General features: G+C 39.4%; 1 protein-coding gene across 1 annotated transcript; it reads right to left on the bottom strand.

Annotated features, from left to right (window-relative positions):
* Positions 1-1,513: 1,513 nt before the first annotated feature.
* On the bottom strand, positions 1,514-15,904 carry nrn1a (neuritin 1a). Its single transcript, XM_074693989.1, has 3 exons — positions 15,624-15,904; positions 8,313-8,460; positions 1,514-4,997 (listed from the first exon to the last, which is right to left on the bottom strand). Exons 1-3 carry the CDS (start codon positions 15,676-15,678, stop codon positions 4,769-4,771), a joined length of 432 nt encoding a protein of 143 aa, XP_074550090.1. The 5' UTR covers positions 15,679-15,904; the 3' UTR covers positions 1,514-4,768.
* Between the last annotated feature and the right edge of the window lie 426 nt (positions 15,905-16,330).

Raw genomic sequence — 16,330 nt, 5'->3', positions numbered from 1 at the left:
AATGCTAATGCTACAAGAAAAAAAAGTCGTTATTTTGAGAATAAAGTTAGAATGCTGCAAGATTAATGTTGTAATTTTACGTGAATGAAGTTGCGATAACATGAAATTAAGTTGGGATGTAAAGAAATTAATGCTGTAGTGTTACAAGAAAAAAGTTGTTTTTTGAAAATAAAATAATAATACGATATTTACGTTGAATTTTATGTGAATGAAGTCGTGGATGTATAAGAAAAAAAATAAAAGATAGAATGTAACAAGAATTAAGTCGTAGTTTTGAAAATAAAGTCTAATGTTGTGATTTCAAGCAGTTTAAGTCAGCTAAGAGATAAATGACGACTTTGTCCACAGGGGGTGCCAAAGTCAACACACACCTGGAGTCCCTTACAGGAGCTTTAAAATATTTGAAAGTTAACCAAATCTCCTGTACTGAGGATTTTGAGAGTCCAAAGCTGCAAGATTAATGTCATAATTTTATTTGAATGAAGTTGTGAAGCAATGAGATTAAAGTTCGAATGAGATTAACCCTGTAGTGTTATGAGAATAACGGCATTGTTTTGAGAATAAAATAATACGACATTAACCTCATAATTTTATGTGAATGAAGTTGTGAATCTGTTGGAAAAAAATGAAAGATAAAATGTGACAAGAATTAAGTTGTAATTTTAAAAATAAAGTCTGAGGTTAGATTGATGTTGTAATTTCGAGCGAATAAAGTCAGCTAAGAGATTAATTATGAATTTGTCCACAGGGAGCGCCAAAGTCAACACACAAACCCGGAGTCCCTTACAGGAGCTTTAAAATATTTGAAAGTTAACAAAATCTCCTGTACTGAGGATTTTGAGAATCCAAAGCAGACACAAACAAGAGAAGAAGAAAAAAGTAGGAAAAGAGTTGAATTTTTTCTGTATGGCTGCAGGGGGCGCCAAAATCAAATCAAACCTAAGTAAACCCTAAAGGAGCTTTTAGGAACAGTAAAGTGAAAAGTCTAGTTTCAGTTTGTTCCTTAATAAAATAAATACACCAAAGCTGTGAGGGTTAAATTCAACTTCTATGTAGAAATGATCAAATTTGGCATTGAAGTGCTCTTAGTAAACATACTTTTTCTTTCATATTCTGTTCTGCAGAAAAAAAACAAGGTCATCCTGAAGAGAAAATTTCAAATATACTAAAGCATCATTTTGTTGATGCTCAAACACCTGATTGATGCCTCAAAGTCACAGGTGTTGGACTCATTGATCACTTAAATCCTGTTTAAAAGGTTGGGCTGTTTGGATTATCCACATTAGACTGAGTACATCCTCAGCATCAGGACCACCTCCTCCTCCTCCTCTTCCTCCCCCTCCTCGTCTCGATCAATATAAACTGAGTACTGAGACGTGTGGCAGCTCAGGGACTCTCCCTCATTAATAATAAATACACTCCAAACCTCACCGCCTGAGAGTGTGTGTGTGTGTGAGTGTGTCCATCCAGCACCATCTCATAAAAACACATTTCTCCCAATAAAAGCACACGGTTATTTTCAAACATTAGTCTTTTTATTTATTACTCTTTGTCATTTTAGCAGTCTTTTATTTTTTATATCTCAGTAGGCCTATAATCTGTAAAGTATCAATCTGTGTTAAAACTGTCTGGGATAGACTATCTATAATAGAGCTTCTTATTTTCTCAAAATCATTTGATATACATATTCTCTTGTTAGATGATTTTTGGAATAGGTCCTTTTTTTTTAAAACTCTTTTTGTTACGCGACATCCCCAGAAACAAACGAAGAGACAAACCAACAAACGAACAAAAGTACACATCTTTTTTGTCAGAAGGCCGTGGAAATGTCATCTGTGCCTCAGCAAAGAAAGGAACAACCTCCTCTGATTTATTTACGGTATTTATGTTGTTTACGTTGCTACTGTACTGTTGGGACTCTGCTTTTAAAATCTAACATACAGACCTAAAATATATCACCTCTAAGATCGTCTAGTATGGGCGTATGAAAGGGGGGAAGTGCTAAATGGCAACAGTCATATCTCTCTTCAGCCACGGTTTGATTTTTTATAGCTACACTGGCCATGAAGTCACGTCTTCGTATTGCTGTCGACTTTGAAAAATACTGTATTTCTTTTTTTTCTAGGAACCGTTTTTTTGTTTTTTTTTGCTCACAGATTCATTCATTTCTAGCACATGAAGGGAACACTGAGAAATCAACCACCAACATGAAATAAAGTTAATTATACTGTGTTTCTACTTTCACGTCCATAAAAGGTCCTTTGTTGAGTTTCCATCAGGACTGATGTTTCCAACAGAAGTTTAAACTTTTTCTCACGGATCTCAGGAGATGAGCACGACGGCGAAAAAGCAACAAAAGACAAAAACATTCATGTACGATGATTCTGGATTTACTCCATATCAGATGTTTCAGAGATTAGGAAACTGGATCAAACTGTTTGAGTTTAAGTGTACATTAGCCTTGTGCTAACGGGAAGTCTTACTGCTAAATCCCACCAGATCTATGTACGGTACGTCTCTGTTATAAGTGCTGATAAGTTTCAATTCAAGTCAATTCTAGTCTAGTTAGCTCAAGCAATCCCTAATCCTCCACAGCAGATACACAAGACCTCTATTTTTGCCAGGGTGTATGTACCGCTGTCTCGCTACAGCTAGCCTAGTTTGACGGTTATTTTCCTGTTGGCTCTTACAGTGCCTGCTAACCTCTTAGCTTTTGCCTGATTTTATCTAGTTTGGTTAAAAGCAAACTTCTTAGCTAGCCTGACTGATCTTGTTCTTATTGATAAACTGAGCCTTTACCCCTTTAGCTTAGCAACTAACCTGAATGTTAGCTTGTCTTTATCATTCTTACAGGCTCGACTTAGCTTGCCATATCAAATCTGGTCAAGCTGCCAAACTGACCTGTTAGCTAGTCTTTGTCACTCTCACAGCTGCTACACAAACTGGTTGCTAGCCCTTAGCAGTCTGGGTTTCACCACCTAGCTTAAATATTAACTGTCTGGTTTAAATCTGTTAAACTGAAGCATTAGCGGTTTAGCTGCAGTCCACTTGTGTTCGACTACCAACTTGAAACTTTGGCTATCTGACATCCATTTGGTTTAGCTGCTACTTGAACTGTAAGCTAGCCTCAAGAAATTTGGGTTAGCCACTTCTCTGTTTGGTGAGCTAACAGTTATCCTCATAGTTTAGCTGTTACTTTAAAGTAAAGATTGTCATGATGAGTTTTGCTCATCTGTTAAGCTAGCTGCCTCCAGTCCGTCTTCATTAGCCGTATAGCCTAACTACTAGTGAGCCACCATTTGTTTAGCTGGCTGCTAAATTTTATAATTAGCTTACATCCATAACTCTGATTTGGTTGCAAGCTGTTTGCTAGCTTTCACCCCTTCTAAGTTTCCTGTTTGCTTAATTAGCCCCATGGCTGCTAATCCAAGTGGTTAGCTAGCATGAGACAGCACTTTTTAGTTGCTAACTCGAGCTTTAGCTCTAAACTGTTAGCAACCTAACCCAAAAGTGTCAAGAAAAACTACTTTCAACAAACTTGACATTATCACGTAGCTAATGAGACAACGCCAGGATCTAACAAGTTTTAATGTTTTTCTGTTTAAGACTAATTAGCAGCAGCTGGTCCATGAAATCCCCTAAAAAAGACAGGCTGGATCTTGGTAGCCCCTGAATCATCAGTGAACACCATATGGTACCAAAATATTGAAATATCTTGAGTGTACTTGTTTCAGCAGTTTGTGCTCATTTCCTGAAATGTTTGAGATGGTCTGAACCACCCGCATGCAATTCACATCAGTTTAACTGTTCTTTCATGAAAAGCAGGCTTTATACTCTGAACGACATCCCCACACCTCGGGGGGAGAGGCTACGGTCACACCAGAGACTGGAAACTTCCTTCTAAGTGGAAGCAAGCTAACCAGTCCAACAATTCACAGCTAGACTGACTGTAAGCCATGCTGCACTGATCAGATGTCAGTGTTTACCTGGACAGGAGGGCATTTTGCAGAGTGGTGACTTCATTCTGTAAACCTAAATCTACCGTGTGAAAAGCTGGTGTGACCATGGCCTGAACACAACAAACAGCCAATAAGAATACAAATATTACATCACCGTCAAGCATTCAGTCCATCAACCCTACCAGGCTCAACACAGTCAACTTGGCGCGATAAAAAAGGAAAAACCGTCCGTGGTGGCGATGAGGCGACTGGCGCTGGAAGCCTCGGCTCGTCTTATTGATTTTGTGGAGTTAAGCTGGGCCTCGTGTTACACATGAATATGTTCCTCAGGCTGTATGGCAGCCCTAATATATAGCCTGATACTGTGTCAGCACCCTGCAGTCACATAGAGCTGTCTAGGCCTAGCCTACTAAACATCAATAATTCATGGTTGACTTTAATACTGTGTAATTCCACGATTGTAAGCAGGCAAGGATCCATCAAATTTTCATCATTGTCATCATTTCAGCTCGACGGCGTGTTGAATATTTCATGTTATCGACCTCCGGGTCAGGTCGGTGTGTGATTGGATGAGAGCTGCAGGAGGACGGCCTGCAGATGTCCCAGGAAGGCAAACCAGACCGCCGCACCGTGATGTAGAAAAAATCCAGTTTGGGAGTATTTCTCTGGTGATGAAGTCAAACTCAGTTGATGTTTTTTTTCAGCACTGAAGAGTCGCTATCGCTCTTCTTCTATTTTCTTTTTTCGTTTGTTTTTCCTTTTTTTCTTCTTTTCACTTTGTGTTTTTATTTCATGTTTCCTTGTTTCTGTTAAAACGCCAGCCAAGTCAGTATGGTGGGCAGCGTGGTTAGGACCAAGGCGAGGCCCCTGGCGTCGGCTGATCTTGGGGCCGAGTTGCCGCCGCCACAGAGTTCAAACAAACTCCCACGGAAATCCAGGTTGCGGGACTCCTTTTTCAGTTTCTCCCAGAGGTCCGTCGCTCCGTCCTGGCAGTCCGCCAGCGCCGTCGTGGCACAGGAGTGGAAGTTATCCCAGTAACTGGCAGGAGAAAACACAGCAAGCATTAGCACCACAAGCCTGTGACTGCAGTGGGAGGCAGGTTTGAAACTGAATGCATCATCTATTCACGAGGCAGAGCCAAGAGTGGAAATCATCCCAGAATCTGGCAGCACGGAAAACACGACGAGGAGGAGGAGGAGGCTTATGAGGACAAGTTTATATTCCAGTAAAACAACAACTAAAGCAAGCGTGGAGCCCCAAAGCATATTACTACTTCATCTTTTCCATGAGCGCTGGGCAGAGTCACAAATACAGCAGAAAAAATACGAGCAACATTGAGATTATTTCCCTGGGAATCAGTGTAAGATTAAAGAGATTTACATCAGGGTTTAAATCGGCTGAGTTTTTGACACAGTAACCAACTTTAAGGCCAAAAAAACGGAACAATTGATGTTTTTTACGTCTGAAAATCCCCCATTCATCCACAGAATGGTGTTAGAGTTGTATTGTAAAATGGTAAATTCCAATTTAAACACAGGGTTCTTGTGCCCAAGTGAAAGAAAAGGCACAGAGTAAAGACCTCCCAATCGATTATCAATGTTTCTGCCTCACTAACGACCTAAAAACTCCTGAGTGGCCGCTGCAACCCACGGCTACAACCAAGCTCTGAATACGCAAAGTATAAGGCCCCCAATAGCTCTCACACTCTGACCATAGAAATAGATGAATATAAAGACTCCTGAATGCTCTACCTCTCTTTACTCACCTTTTTCTAAAAGGTCTGATAGAAAGGGAAAGGAAAGAAAACAGAGAGGTGTTCTTATAGAGGTTTTGAAAAGACAACAAGAAAGGCTTGGCATATTCAGCCAGAGTTTAAACCAACTAATATTCTCTTCTGTATGCTCTACCTACTCCAACTTGCCTGATTCTAGAAGGTAGGACAGAAAAGAAAGGAAAAGACAAAAAAAAAAACTAAAATTCTAGAAAAAGGACAGTGATAGGGTCAAGATGATATCTAGTTTAGAGCTCAACCTGGTAGGTCAGGCTGTATGCTCTACCTCCTTCAACTCGCCCATTTCACAACATTTCTACCAGAGAAAAGGAAAGAAACCAAAGGGAGAAGTCTATAGTCAGATAGAGGACAAGGTGGATTAGGCATTTATAGGTAGAGTTTGAACCAACTAGTATTCTCTCCTGTATGCTCTACCTACCCTTGCTTGCCTGTTTCTAGAAGGGAAGACAGAAGAGAAATGAAAAGACAACAAAAACTTCTAAAATATTAGAAAAAAGACAGAGGAGATAGAGTCAAGAGAGTCAACCTCTGAGGTCAGGCTGCATGCTCTACCTCCCCTTACCTTCACATTTTTAAAGGTATTATTTTTATTATAACTATTTTGGTGGGGCTTTTTATGCCTTTAACCAAAGAGGAAAGGGAAGATAAGAGAGAAAGAAATGGGAACAAAATGATGCATTCACAAAGAGGTGTTGCAAAAAATGACAAGAAAGGCCAGGCATGTTAAGGGAGAATTTGTCAGGCTGTATGCTCTACCTCCTTCTACTCGCCCATTTCTACAAGGGAATACAGAACAGAAAGACAACAGATGTAAAAGCATGTGGAGAGTTGGTAGAAAGAGAATAGAGGAGACAGAGCCAGGTTGGGAAGCCTGTTTGGGTCAGAGCTGGATTATGCTGTATGTTCTACCTCCCACTGCTTTCCCATTTCTACCAGAGAAGAGAAAAGGAAAGAAATCAAAGGGAGAAGTTTGTAGTCAGAAAGAGGACAAGGTAGATTAGGCATGTTTAGGTAGAGTTTAAACCTACTCGGCCAGGCTGTATGATCTACCTTTCCCTACTTCCTGATTTTTTACAGGGGAAAAAATAAGAAAGAGTGAGACAGCAGATGAAAAAACATATAGAGAGATGTAAGATAAAGGACAGAAGAAATAGGGTCAAGATGAGACACATGTTTAGGTCAAAGCTCAATATTCTTTGTTAAGCTGTATGCTCTACCTCCCCTTGCTTTCAAATCCTTAAAGGAGATGACAGAAGAGAAATGGGATGGAAACAAAGGGATAAACTTATAAAGAGGTGTTCGGGAAAAGGGGGAAGAAGGTTAGGCCTGTTTGGTCTGGAGCTGGATTACACTGAATGCTCTACCTCCCCCTTCTCATCAATTTCTACAAGGAAAAAATAAGAGAAAGGGGATGAAAACAAAGAGATTAGATCATTGAGAAGTGTTAGAAAGAGGACAACAAGGCCAGGGTGAGAAGTATGTTTAGGTAGTGTACCCTTGGTAGGTTTGGCTGTATGCTCTACCTACACCTACGGTCATTTTTGCTGGGAAAAAGAGAAAACAGAGTTAGGAGAGAGTTTACAGAGAGAACAAAGGAGGTTGAGCAGGTTGGGAAGCCTGTTAGAGCCAGACTTTGATTGGGCTGAATGCTCTACCTCCCCCCCACAAAATACAGAAGGAATTAACTGAAGAATCATCATCCTTGCAGTCCTTTCTTTTCCCCCATCATATCCTCCTCTTCTCTCTCCGTCTTTTCCTTTTTTTAAATCCATGTTTTTCTTCTTCCTCATTTTTTATTTATTATGTCTTTTTTGGCTCCTCTCCTCCCAGTCTTTTTTTTGTCCCCATCTCAATCTGTTCCTCTTTTTTTGTCTCCCAGTTGATGTAAAGAAGACACCAGTCTGCTCACTGACGCGTGCTGCCAGACACACACACACACACACACACACACACACACACACACACACACACACACACACACACACACACACACACACACACACACGCGCGCCAGGCACCATATCTAATCCAATCTTCCAATCTGCTCTTATTGATGTTGACCTTCTGACCCGAACCGTGTCGATGCTACATCTCAGAGCAATTAATGTGTGTGTGTGAGTGTGTGTGTGTGTGGGTGTGTGTGTGTGTATGTGTGTGTGTGAAGGCGTATTAACGCTTCCCTTCTGCCACGCCTCAACACCGCTGTGATGGAGCTGTCACTGAATTAAAAAATCCTCTGTGTGCGTGTGTGTGTGTGTGTGAGTGTGTGTGCAGGATGGGGGCTTCCTCTGCCATCTGGTGCCCACCCGCCTTGGTTGGTGGGGTGAGGGTGGATAAAAGGGGGGTTGGGGGGTCAGCTGGCTCACACATATTGCGCTTGGGTCCCCCTCAGGGTTTCACTTTAATCACTCATATTATTTTCGAACCCTCTTTCATGGCAGCTCGTCATAAAGTCACAGAGAGACCAGTTTTCATTGACACAATTTTGTGAATTTCAGCAGTTTATAAAACAGAATAAAAACAGAAGAATACTCGTGAAATTTTAAAAAATGAACGTTTACCTGCAGATCTTGTGCAGGTTCTCCCTGTCGTCCAGGTCCTGGGGGTAGTTGGCCATGTTCTCCCCCAGCTGAAGCAGACAGTCTGAGAAGCCTTTAAAGACAGAGTCACATTGACCCGCGCTGACCAGCACCGTCTGCAGCACAGAGACTGCAGGACGAGGAAGAGGAGGGAAAGAAAAGGAGGGAAGAGAAGGAAGACGGAGAGTATGAGATTTTGACACCAAGAGCGAGACTAAACAAACCCTGATGTTCACCCATCAGAGCAAATATTAGGAACTCAGAACTTCTGCACTGGCGGAGTAAGAAGACAGGAGCTGTGACATAAACATCAAAATGTCCAATTTCAACAACTCAGTCCTGACTGGGACCAAAACATCGCTCGTCACTGATTTCCCCCAAGTCATGAAGTTTGAGCCTCCACTAAACCAACCTGCAGCAGTTCTGAGAAGTTAGTCACATATTTTAAAACGTTTGTTGACAGAAAGGATTCAGACAACAAAGGGTACCTAAAAACAAATGCTTCAGTAAATCTTTAAACAGTGCGAGGAAGATGCCTCTAAACTCTAAACTCCTTCTGTTTAAGTGAAAGGGTACAATAAAACAGGCCTTAAATAGTACCGCAAATTGCTGACAACTGTTGATAGACTTTTTGTTCAAAGATCAGATGACATCAAACTTTTGAAAGGTTAAAAAAGTGGTACCTTAACAAAATCTAAAGAGTGGTCCATATTAAGCAATAGAGCAGGGGTGGCCAACCTGTGGTTCGCGAGCCTTTCGGTGTGTGGCTCTTCGATCCATTCATAAAAAAGTATATATAGTTACGAGTAGTGGTGTGTCGATCAATCTAAACTATATCTATTTGGATGCCAACATTGGGAACAGTTGGGATTGATACTTAAGTTTCAGTTTCTCTTCTCTTGTACGAATTTAAACACACAAACACAATAAACCTCGCTTTGAAAATTGGAAATGTGTTGATTTTCATTTTATGTCATTTTGTTTACATGTGAGAGGACGTGTGTGACGTGGCTGTCCGTAGTAGCACGGTCATTTTTGTGGCTCTTGGTCTCTGACTGGTTGGCCACTCCTGCAATAGAGGGTACCTCAAAACAGAAGTAGACAGGTACATGAAAACATTTTGCTAAGAGTATTAAAATTACTGTAAATTAGCCATGATGGGTACCTTGAAATAGTCACCAAAGAGCACAAGGACCTGGTGTTTGAAGTACGTTAAAAGGTACAATAAGGCAGTGGGTACTGAGTACCCAAAACAAGCCTAAAATTTTAAAGGTTATCTTATGAAATGTTACCTGACATGGAAAATGGAAGTTAAAGGTACCTAAAAAGTATCTTAAACCAAACATACAAAAGAAACACAAGACAGACGTCATGTGCCGTAAAAGGTACCTTAAAGAAAAGCTACACAAACTGTGTTTTAATGTCAGAGGTACCTGAAATGACCCGGAATGGTACCCTAATGTAAAAGCTTATATCAACTTATTTCAGATGCTAAGAGTGCACTTTAACAAAACACTTAACACAAAGACCACACCTTACCCCCCAAAAAAGTTCATACCCATGAAGGGTACCCCAAAATAGACACCAATGAGAATCTAAAAGTTAACACTTCGAAGTCTTTTAAACTTCAAAGTCCAACAATAAATGGTACCTGAGGACAGACACTTAGGAGTTTAAAATTATAGATAAAGGGTAAAGATGTCCACAGGGTACCTTAATACCTAATATTAATAGGGTAAGTACAAAACAGCTCTAAATTTACAAGTTAAAGGGCGCATCATTTTTTCTAACCACAGCTCCACTGAATGAACTTTCTGAATGAAGCCTGGAGCTCAGTGATGGATCAGAGCTTCAGTCTGGGTTTTGGGATGTTCTGAGTAAATCAGACAGTGATTTATGGGTTGTTGAAGCAGTCAGCGTGTCCTTAAACTCGTCAATGACTCAATTTATTGATTTCAGCCTGAAGCTGATTGAGCAGCAAGATACCAGAGAGGCACAAGCTTAATCAGTTTAAGATTTTTATCAGGAGGGAAAACCACACCATCAAAGTATCAGTTCATGAGTGTGTGTGGCCTGTGTGAGTGTGTTAAGCTGTAATTAATGCAGTGTCAGTCTCCTCCCTCCTTCACTTCAACAGACGGAAAACTCACCCATAAAACATCTCAGGTCTGACACGCCTCCACCCCCCACAGCACACACACAGACGCAACAACACGACACACACACGCCCCTTAACACGACCTCTGTCAACTCTGTGTGTGTGTGTGTGTGGTGTGTGTGCGTGGTTCATTAAACACAGGATCAGGCTGATTGATTAGTTTGGATAATAACACGCCTGCTGTCCGGTTCCCCTCGATCAAACTGAGGAGTAACACAGCGTGACGTGTCGAATGGGACACGGCTGTTAGCGGAGAATGAGGGGGCTCACGCCTTTTAAACACACACTCAAAAACACACATCTATATAAAAAAGAAACAACCTATGGCAAAAAACTGTGTGAATAATTGAAACAAAAAATGTCACAATGAAAAAAAAAAAATCTTTTTGCAAAAATCTAATTTTATGTTAGTCCAGAGGGGGCGCCAAATATACAACAAACTAAAAGTTCCACATCTGAGCTTTAATATTAAAAAATAAAATATTATATAAAATAAAATGAAATAAAATAATAAATAAATACTACTTTTCTAAAAATTTATTACCAACATTTAAAAGAAAAAAACAATTTATGCAATTAAAACAATAATGTTTTAAATAACGAAATACAACAGATATACTGTTAAAACTAGCTTTAAATATTAAAAATACAATGTACACTACAAATAAATATTAACACCGTTTTAATTCAACCAAGTTTTATTATTTATGGGTTATTATCTCATAAATGTGATTTTTAAACTCATAATAATGACGTTAGATTTTTTCAGTTTGCCCCTTTCATCTCAAGATTGTTCTTTTTTTCAACTTATGCAAATCCTAAATTTATTTTATACTCAAAAAAAGATCTTTGGTCTCAAAAAAGTAAGGAACAAATTTATAATCATTGGTTTTTTGTCATTATCTGGCACTTTTACTCATATATTTAATTTCCCAGAAGACATATTATTTTTAATTGTGGTTTAATGTTGTTAAAGTGACTTTTTGATTTAATTTGGTTGTGTTTTAATAATCTAAACTTTAATTTTATTACTGTGATGTTGGAGTAGTTCTTGTGACCCACTTTCTCTTTATTTTGACTTATTTTTGTGGCACCATAATGACCTGCGATCTCATAATTATGACTAATCATCTCATTAATATGACTTGTCATATCATAACCATGACTCATTTTCTCACTCTCTCAGAAATACTTTGACCTTGTAGTTATGAGTAAACATCTTGTGAATTTATTTTCTTATCTTAGACTTCTGACATTTTGCCTCTTACTCGTCACTGTCCCTTTAATTTGGTTTTGTTGTATCATTTTAGGTCTTGTCTTCTTCTTCTTCTTCTTTTTTTTTTTTAAATCCTGGTGGAAATAAACCTTCTTAATTTGTTTATGCATCTTTTTTTCTCTGACTCCGTCTTTATATGCTATGTTCTAATTGGAGGATTATTCCAAACACTGCCACACACTGGCCAGGGGATGTAGGTGCAACACAAATTACCCCACACCAAGATTATTGGAGCAGCTCTGGAATATTCTACTGTAACTTTTGTAGTCAGCCAGACTCAAGTAACCCAAATGAAGAGAAGTGTTTGAAATTCAAGTTTAATTCAGGACAAAAAACAGTTTAATCACCCGTCAGATATTTTATTTATCACTTTGACTCGCCTGCACTCAACCGGAAGAGGAGCAGAGTTTAGAGAACATGAGGACAGTCTTGGCTCAGAGTGAAGCAGATAAGTGAAAACTCGTGTTTTAAAGTGTATCAGAATATTATGAAAAAGCCAAAAAAGGAAATATTTTAATAAGATTTTTTTAAAGACCTGGGTTTTCTAAACGGTTTGTCTGAAGATTTAAGAGAAGCTGAATCAAATTCAGCCTTTAGGTGATTCACTCACCTCGGAAAGTGCAACCAAATAAATCATCATAATAAAGAACAAATTCATTTGAGTGGGATTTTATTCACATCAATTTTTTGTTTCATCTTCAAAAATTTCAGTCGTGTTTTTCGAAGCTTTGTGTTCAGTTTTCTCACATTGTCCTGCTTTAAAGCAGCGATTTTTTTTTACATTACATCATCTCTCTTTTTTTTCAATCATTTCATCTCTACTGTATGAATGAGAGCCCCCTTCTTTCCTTTCCTTTCCTTTCTCTCCTCTCTAAGGAGGAGGCATTACATCATCCTTACACGCTTCTCACTCCCTCCCTTTCTCTCTGCAGCAGGTTTTAGTATTTGTGTCTCAAACGAGATTGCAAAAAATATAAGAAAATAAAAAACAGGGGTGAAATAACACCCCCTTCAAAATAAAAGTCTGTCTTTTGAGTTTTTTAATTTACGTTTTTTTTCATTTGAACAGACAAGTTACAAAAGAAAATAATTTAATTTTCAGATTTATTAATACAGACTCGAGCAGAGAGAATTTGTAATTATTTTCTTCTTTTTTTTTCCCCCATATTTTTGTGCCAAAATAACGTGTCTCCCTATTTTTTTAACACGATCAAACGCTGAATTTCCCTGTTTTTAAATGTGGAAAAATTTTCCTCATTTTTTTAAATAATTTTTTACCTCGAATCTTTTCATTCTCGATCTCTCATTTTTTTTTTATGTTTGCATTTGTTCTCCTTCATCGCTCGGCTCGTTTTTGTGATTCATCCGAAAAAAAAAAACAAACAAAAAAAAAAACAAAAGTGATTGTTTTTTATTTTGAAATTTTTCCTTATGAAATCTTCAAAAATTATTTTTATCCTCCGAGTGAAACCAGGACAGTCCCATCTCACGCGCACAGACGGGGCCGCGCGCAGCATCTTCGTTCACGCCTCCCACCATCAAGCAGATTCGCACTCATTCACCCCACCTCCACACACACACACACACACACACACACACACACACACACACACACACACACACACACACACACACACACGCACGCACACACACTGCTGCCTGCAGTGCATCTCCGCCGAAAGCAGCGTGTTGTACCTTACAGACACACCCACCTCACACACGAGGATGCTTATTTTCGCGCGTAAAATTCCCCCAAAGACAAATCACTGCAAATAAAAAAAGTTACAAAAAAATCACTCATATTTTGATCTTTTCTTTTTCCTACAGAACATTCAAATATCTTTGCACGCTTCTGCTGCAGGTTTTGATGCTTTTGCATTCGTTTTTAATATTTTGGAGGGAAATATTCTGCATAAGCGCGCCAAATCTTCTCTTAAATAATCCAGAAAACTACATTAAATAATTCAAAATCGTGAAATCAAAGTGGAAGCAGAGCGATGAGAGAAAGACTCAGACTAAACGGGCTCTGTTCAGTCCGCAGGAGGCTCCGCTAAAAATAAATGTGAAATGAGGGAGGGAGGGGTGTGTTTGTAATGCAGACTAATTAATCGATTTTATTCGATTTCCCTCCGTGTAATAATCAGCGTGTGAAATAATTCAGCTGCTCTGTGCCCTCGTTTCATTCTAATATCACTCTCGTCTCGTTTAATCCGAAATAACCCCCCAAAAAACAAACAAATTCATCTTTCTTTCTAAATTAACTCATCATGTCTTGTTTCTTTTGTTTCTAATCTCGATAATCTCGTTAATCTGAACGAGATTTCACTCATTTCTGCTGCGTGAAGCCTCCAAACCTCCCTCTCTCTCTCCCTTTCTCTCTAACAATAGCACCGGGGAGGATTCTGCGTCTTGAATAATTCAGCATTTCTCTCTGCCACCAGCCACACACACACACACAAACACACACACACACACACACGCACACAACCCTCCTCCACAGCGTCGTTATGCAATCCAACAGCAGAAAACATGAAGCATCTCCATATTTCTCCTCTACCTCACATGTTTACAGCACATTTCCCAGATATTAGACGCACCCTTGACTATACCTATTACTCCATCTCTTCTAGATATTTTCTCCAGTCCTGTGTGAGCTTATCAGCTCACTCACTACACGTGATTTTTATCGTAAAAATAGAGCAGGTTTGGGTATTTTCGTCGTGCACAAGGCGAGTGCGCGGGCTCGTTTTCGTGCGCATTCGCACCAAAAATCAAGGACATAAATTTTCACATATTTTTTTCGACGTTTCGGAAAGAAATCAGCAGCAGGAATTAAACCAGGGATCGAAATTGTGAAGGGGATTGGTTGGAGCTCGGAGCGGGTGTGCCGGTGCGGCTGCAGCTCCTCACACTGCGGCGGGAAGGACGGATCCTGCACGAGCTCCAAACCGAGAGAGACCTCTCCGGTTTGACGTTTTTTAGCGTTTGATTTCACATTTATTTCATGCATTAAATCCCGCTGCAGCAAGCCTTCAAATGAGCATCAAGTCTGCCCGTGCAGCCTCTATAAATCTGCAGAAATAAAATGCAAAATGTAACGAAACGAAACAAAAAAAATATCTAAAGGGAAAAAAAATCCTTCAAATCAAAACAGATTTAAAAAAAAAAAAATTAAAATTTTGACATTTTTAAACAAATCTCTCCAGCTTGGGACAACCGAGGTGCAGAGAGGGGGGAGGAGCAGGGGAGGAGGAGGTGAGGGGAGGGAGGGAGGGGGCATTCCCCTTGTTAGCACACACAGGCACGCACACACACTCACACCATCACACACACACACACACACACACACTCCAAAAATGTGAAGTGTAGCCCCGTTAGATAAAGAGGCTTCGCTGCTTCATAATGACCCAAATCAACACGGAAACATCCAAACACAATAAAAATCACCACAATCAAACTCTTTTATCATTTTTCAAAAACGAATTCAGCTTTAAAAGACGAAAAATGTGAAATATTTAATCTGATATTTCAGCAAAAAGACGCTTTTCTTTGCTCTTTTCGTTCCTGCAGATCACTGACGCTTAATCCTCACAAACCTCGTTTTTAAACTGAGAATTATTCTTCTAACTAATAATAAAAATATAAAACACATTTTTTTCTCAACATGAGTCAAAATGCGCCCAAAAAAAAGACATTTCTGCTTTTTAAAACAGAAGAACACAGCCAGAGAAAAAGACGCTTCATGCCCTATAAATAAAACGTCCGCAGAGAAACGTGAGAAACAACCCAGAAGTTGGTTCCAGCAGGTGGAAAATGAGTGAGATCAACTCTTTAAAAACCAGGTGGTTATTTGACTCACCTATGTGTAGAGCTAAAAACAGAGCGAGACATCTGGAGGACCAGGTTACTCCCATCCTCTGCGTCCTCCTCTCAGCATGAGAGACACTCAGTCACAAAGTTAGAGAGCCGCACATTCCCCGCAACAACACCCGCAACAACAGCAGCTACATCCAACTCTTCTCCTTCCCTCTCTTCTTCTCCTTCTTTTTCTCTCGTGTCTTTCCTGCGTGGACGTGCACTTCTTCTTCTTCTTCTGCGGCTCTGCTCCGTGTCGCGCGCTGCTCTGCGCTTCCTGCCTGTTTTACGCGTCTGGAGAGAAAAAAAAGGAGAGAGGGAGGATGAAGAGAGGAGGAGGAGGAGGGGCTCCCTCCCTCTTCCTCTCACTCCTTCTCTCTCTCCTCATTAATATCTGGCCTTTTATTTTTATGATCTCATCTTTTCTTTATTTATTTTAGCCGCAAATCGTTTGATTTTTCTTCCTATTGACTGATAATTCCCAAAAGAGGAAAAAAAAATCATTAAACAGCTTATCCTTTTTAAAATGTACAGTATTTTTTTCAGACATATTTGTCACACAAAATGTGGTAATTAAAGACAGAATAACCCTATAAATTGAGACATATCTTACATTAAATAAATGTATTTTTTTTAAATTTAATTTAATTTTATTCTATTCTACGTTTTTGCTTGTTTTGTTCGTTTGTTTTTGGTTTTGTTTTTATTTAT

Source organism: Halichoeres trimaculatus, unplaced genomic scaffold (assembly GCF_033239565.1).
Source record: "Halichoeres trimaculatus isolate MK-OKI-2021-1 unplaced genomic scaffold, fHalTri1.1 fHalTri1_scaffold_18, whole genome shotgun sequence".
In the NCBI taxonomy this organism is placed as follows: Eukaryota; Metazoa; Chordata; class Actinopteri; order Labriformes; family Labridae; genus Halichoeres; species Halichoeres trimaculatus.
The sequence above is the reverse complement of the archived record's forward strand: the minus strand, read 5'-3'. Positions and strand labels throughout refer to the sequence as shown.

Bases quoted from the DNA above. Each gene is read 5' to 3' on its own strand.
- nrn1a (XM_074693989.1), bottom strand. From the start codon at position 15,678: ATGGGAGTAACCTGGTCCTCCAGATGTCTCGCTCTGTTTTTAGCTCTA. The intron at 8,461-15,623 runs GTGAGTCAAATA...CTCGTCCTGCAG, and splicing joins GTTTTTAGCTCTACACATAG to TCTCTGTGCTGCAGACGGTG. The intron at 4,998-8,312 runs GTAAACGTTCAT...TTCTCCTGCCAG, and splicing joins AACCTGCACAAGATCTGCAG to TTACTGGGATAACTTCCACT.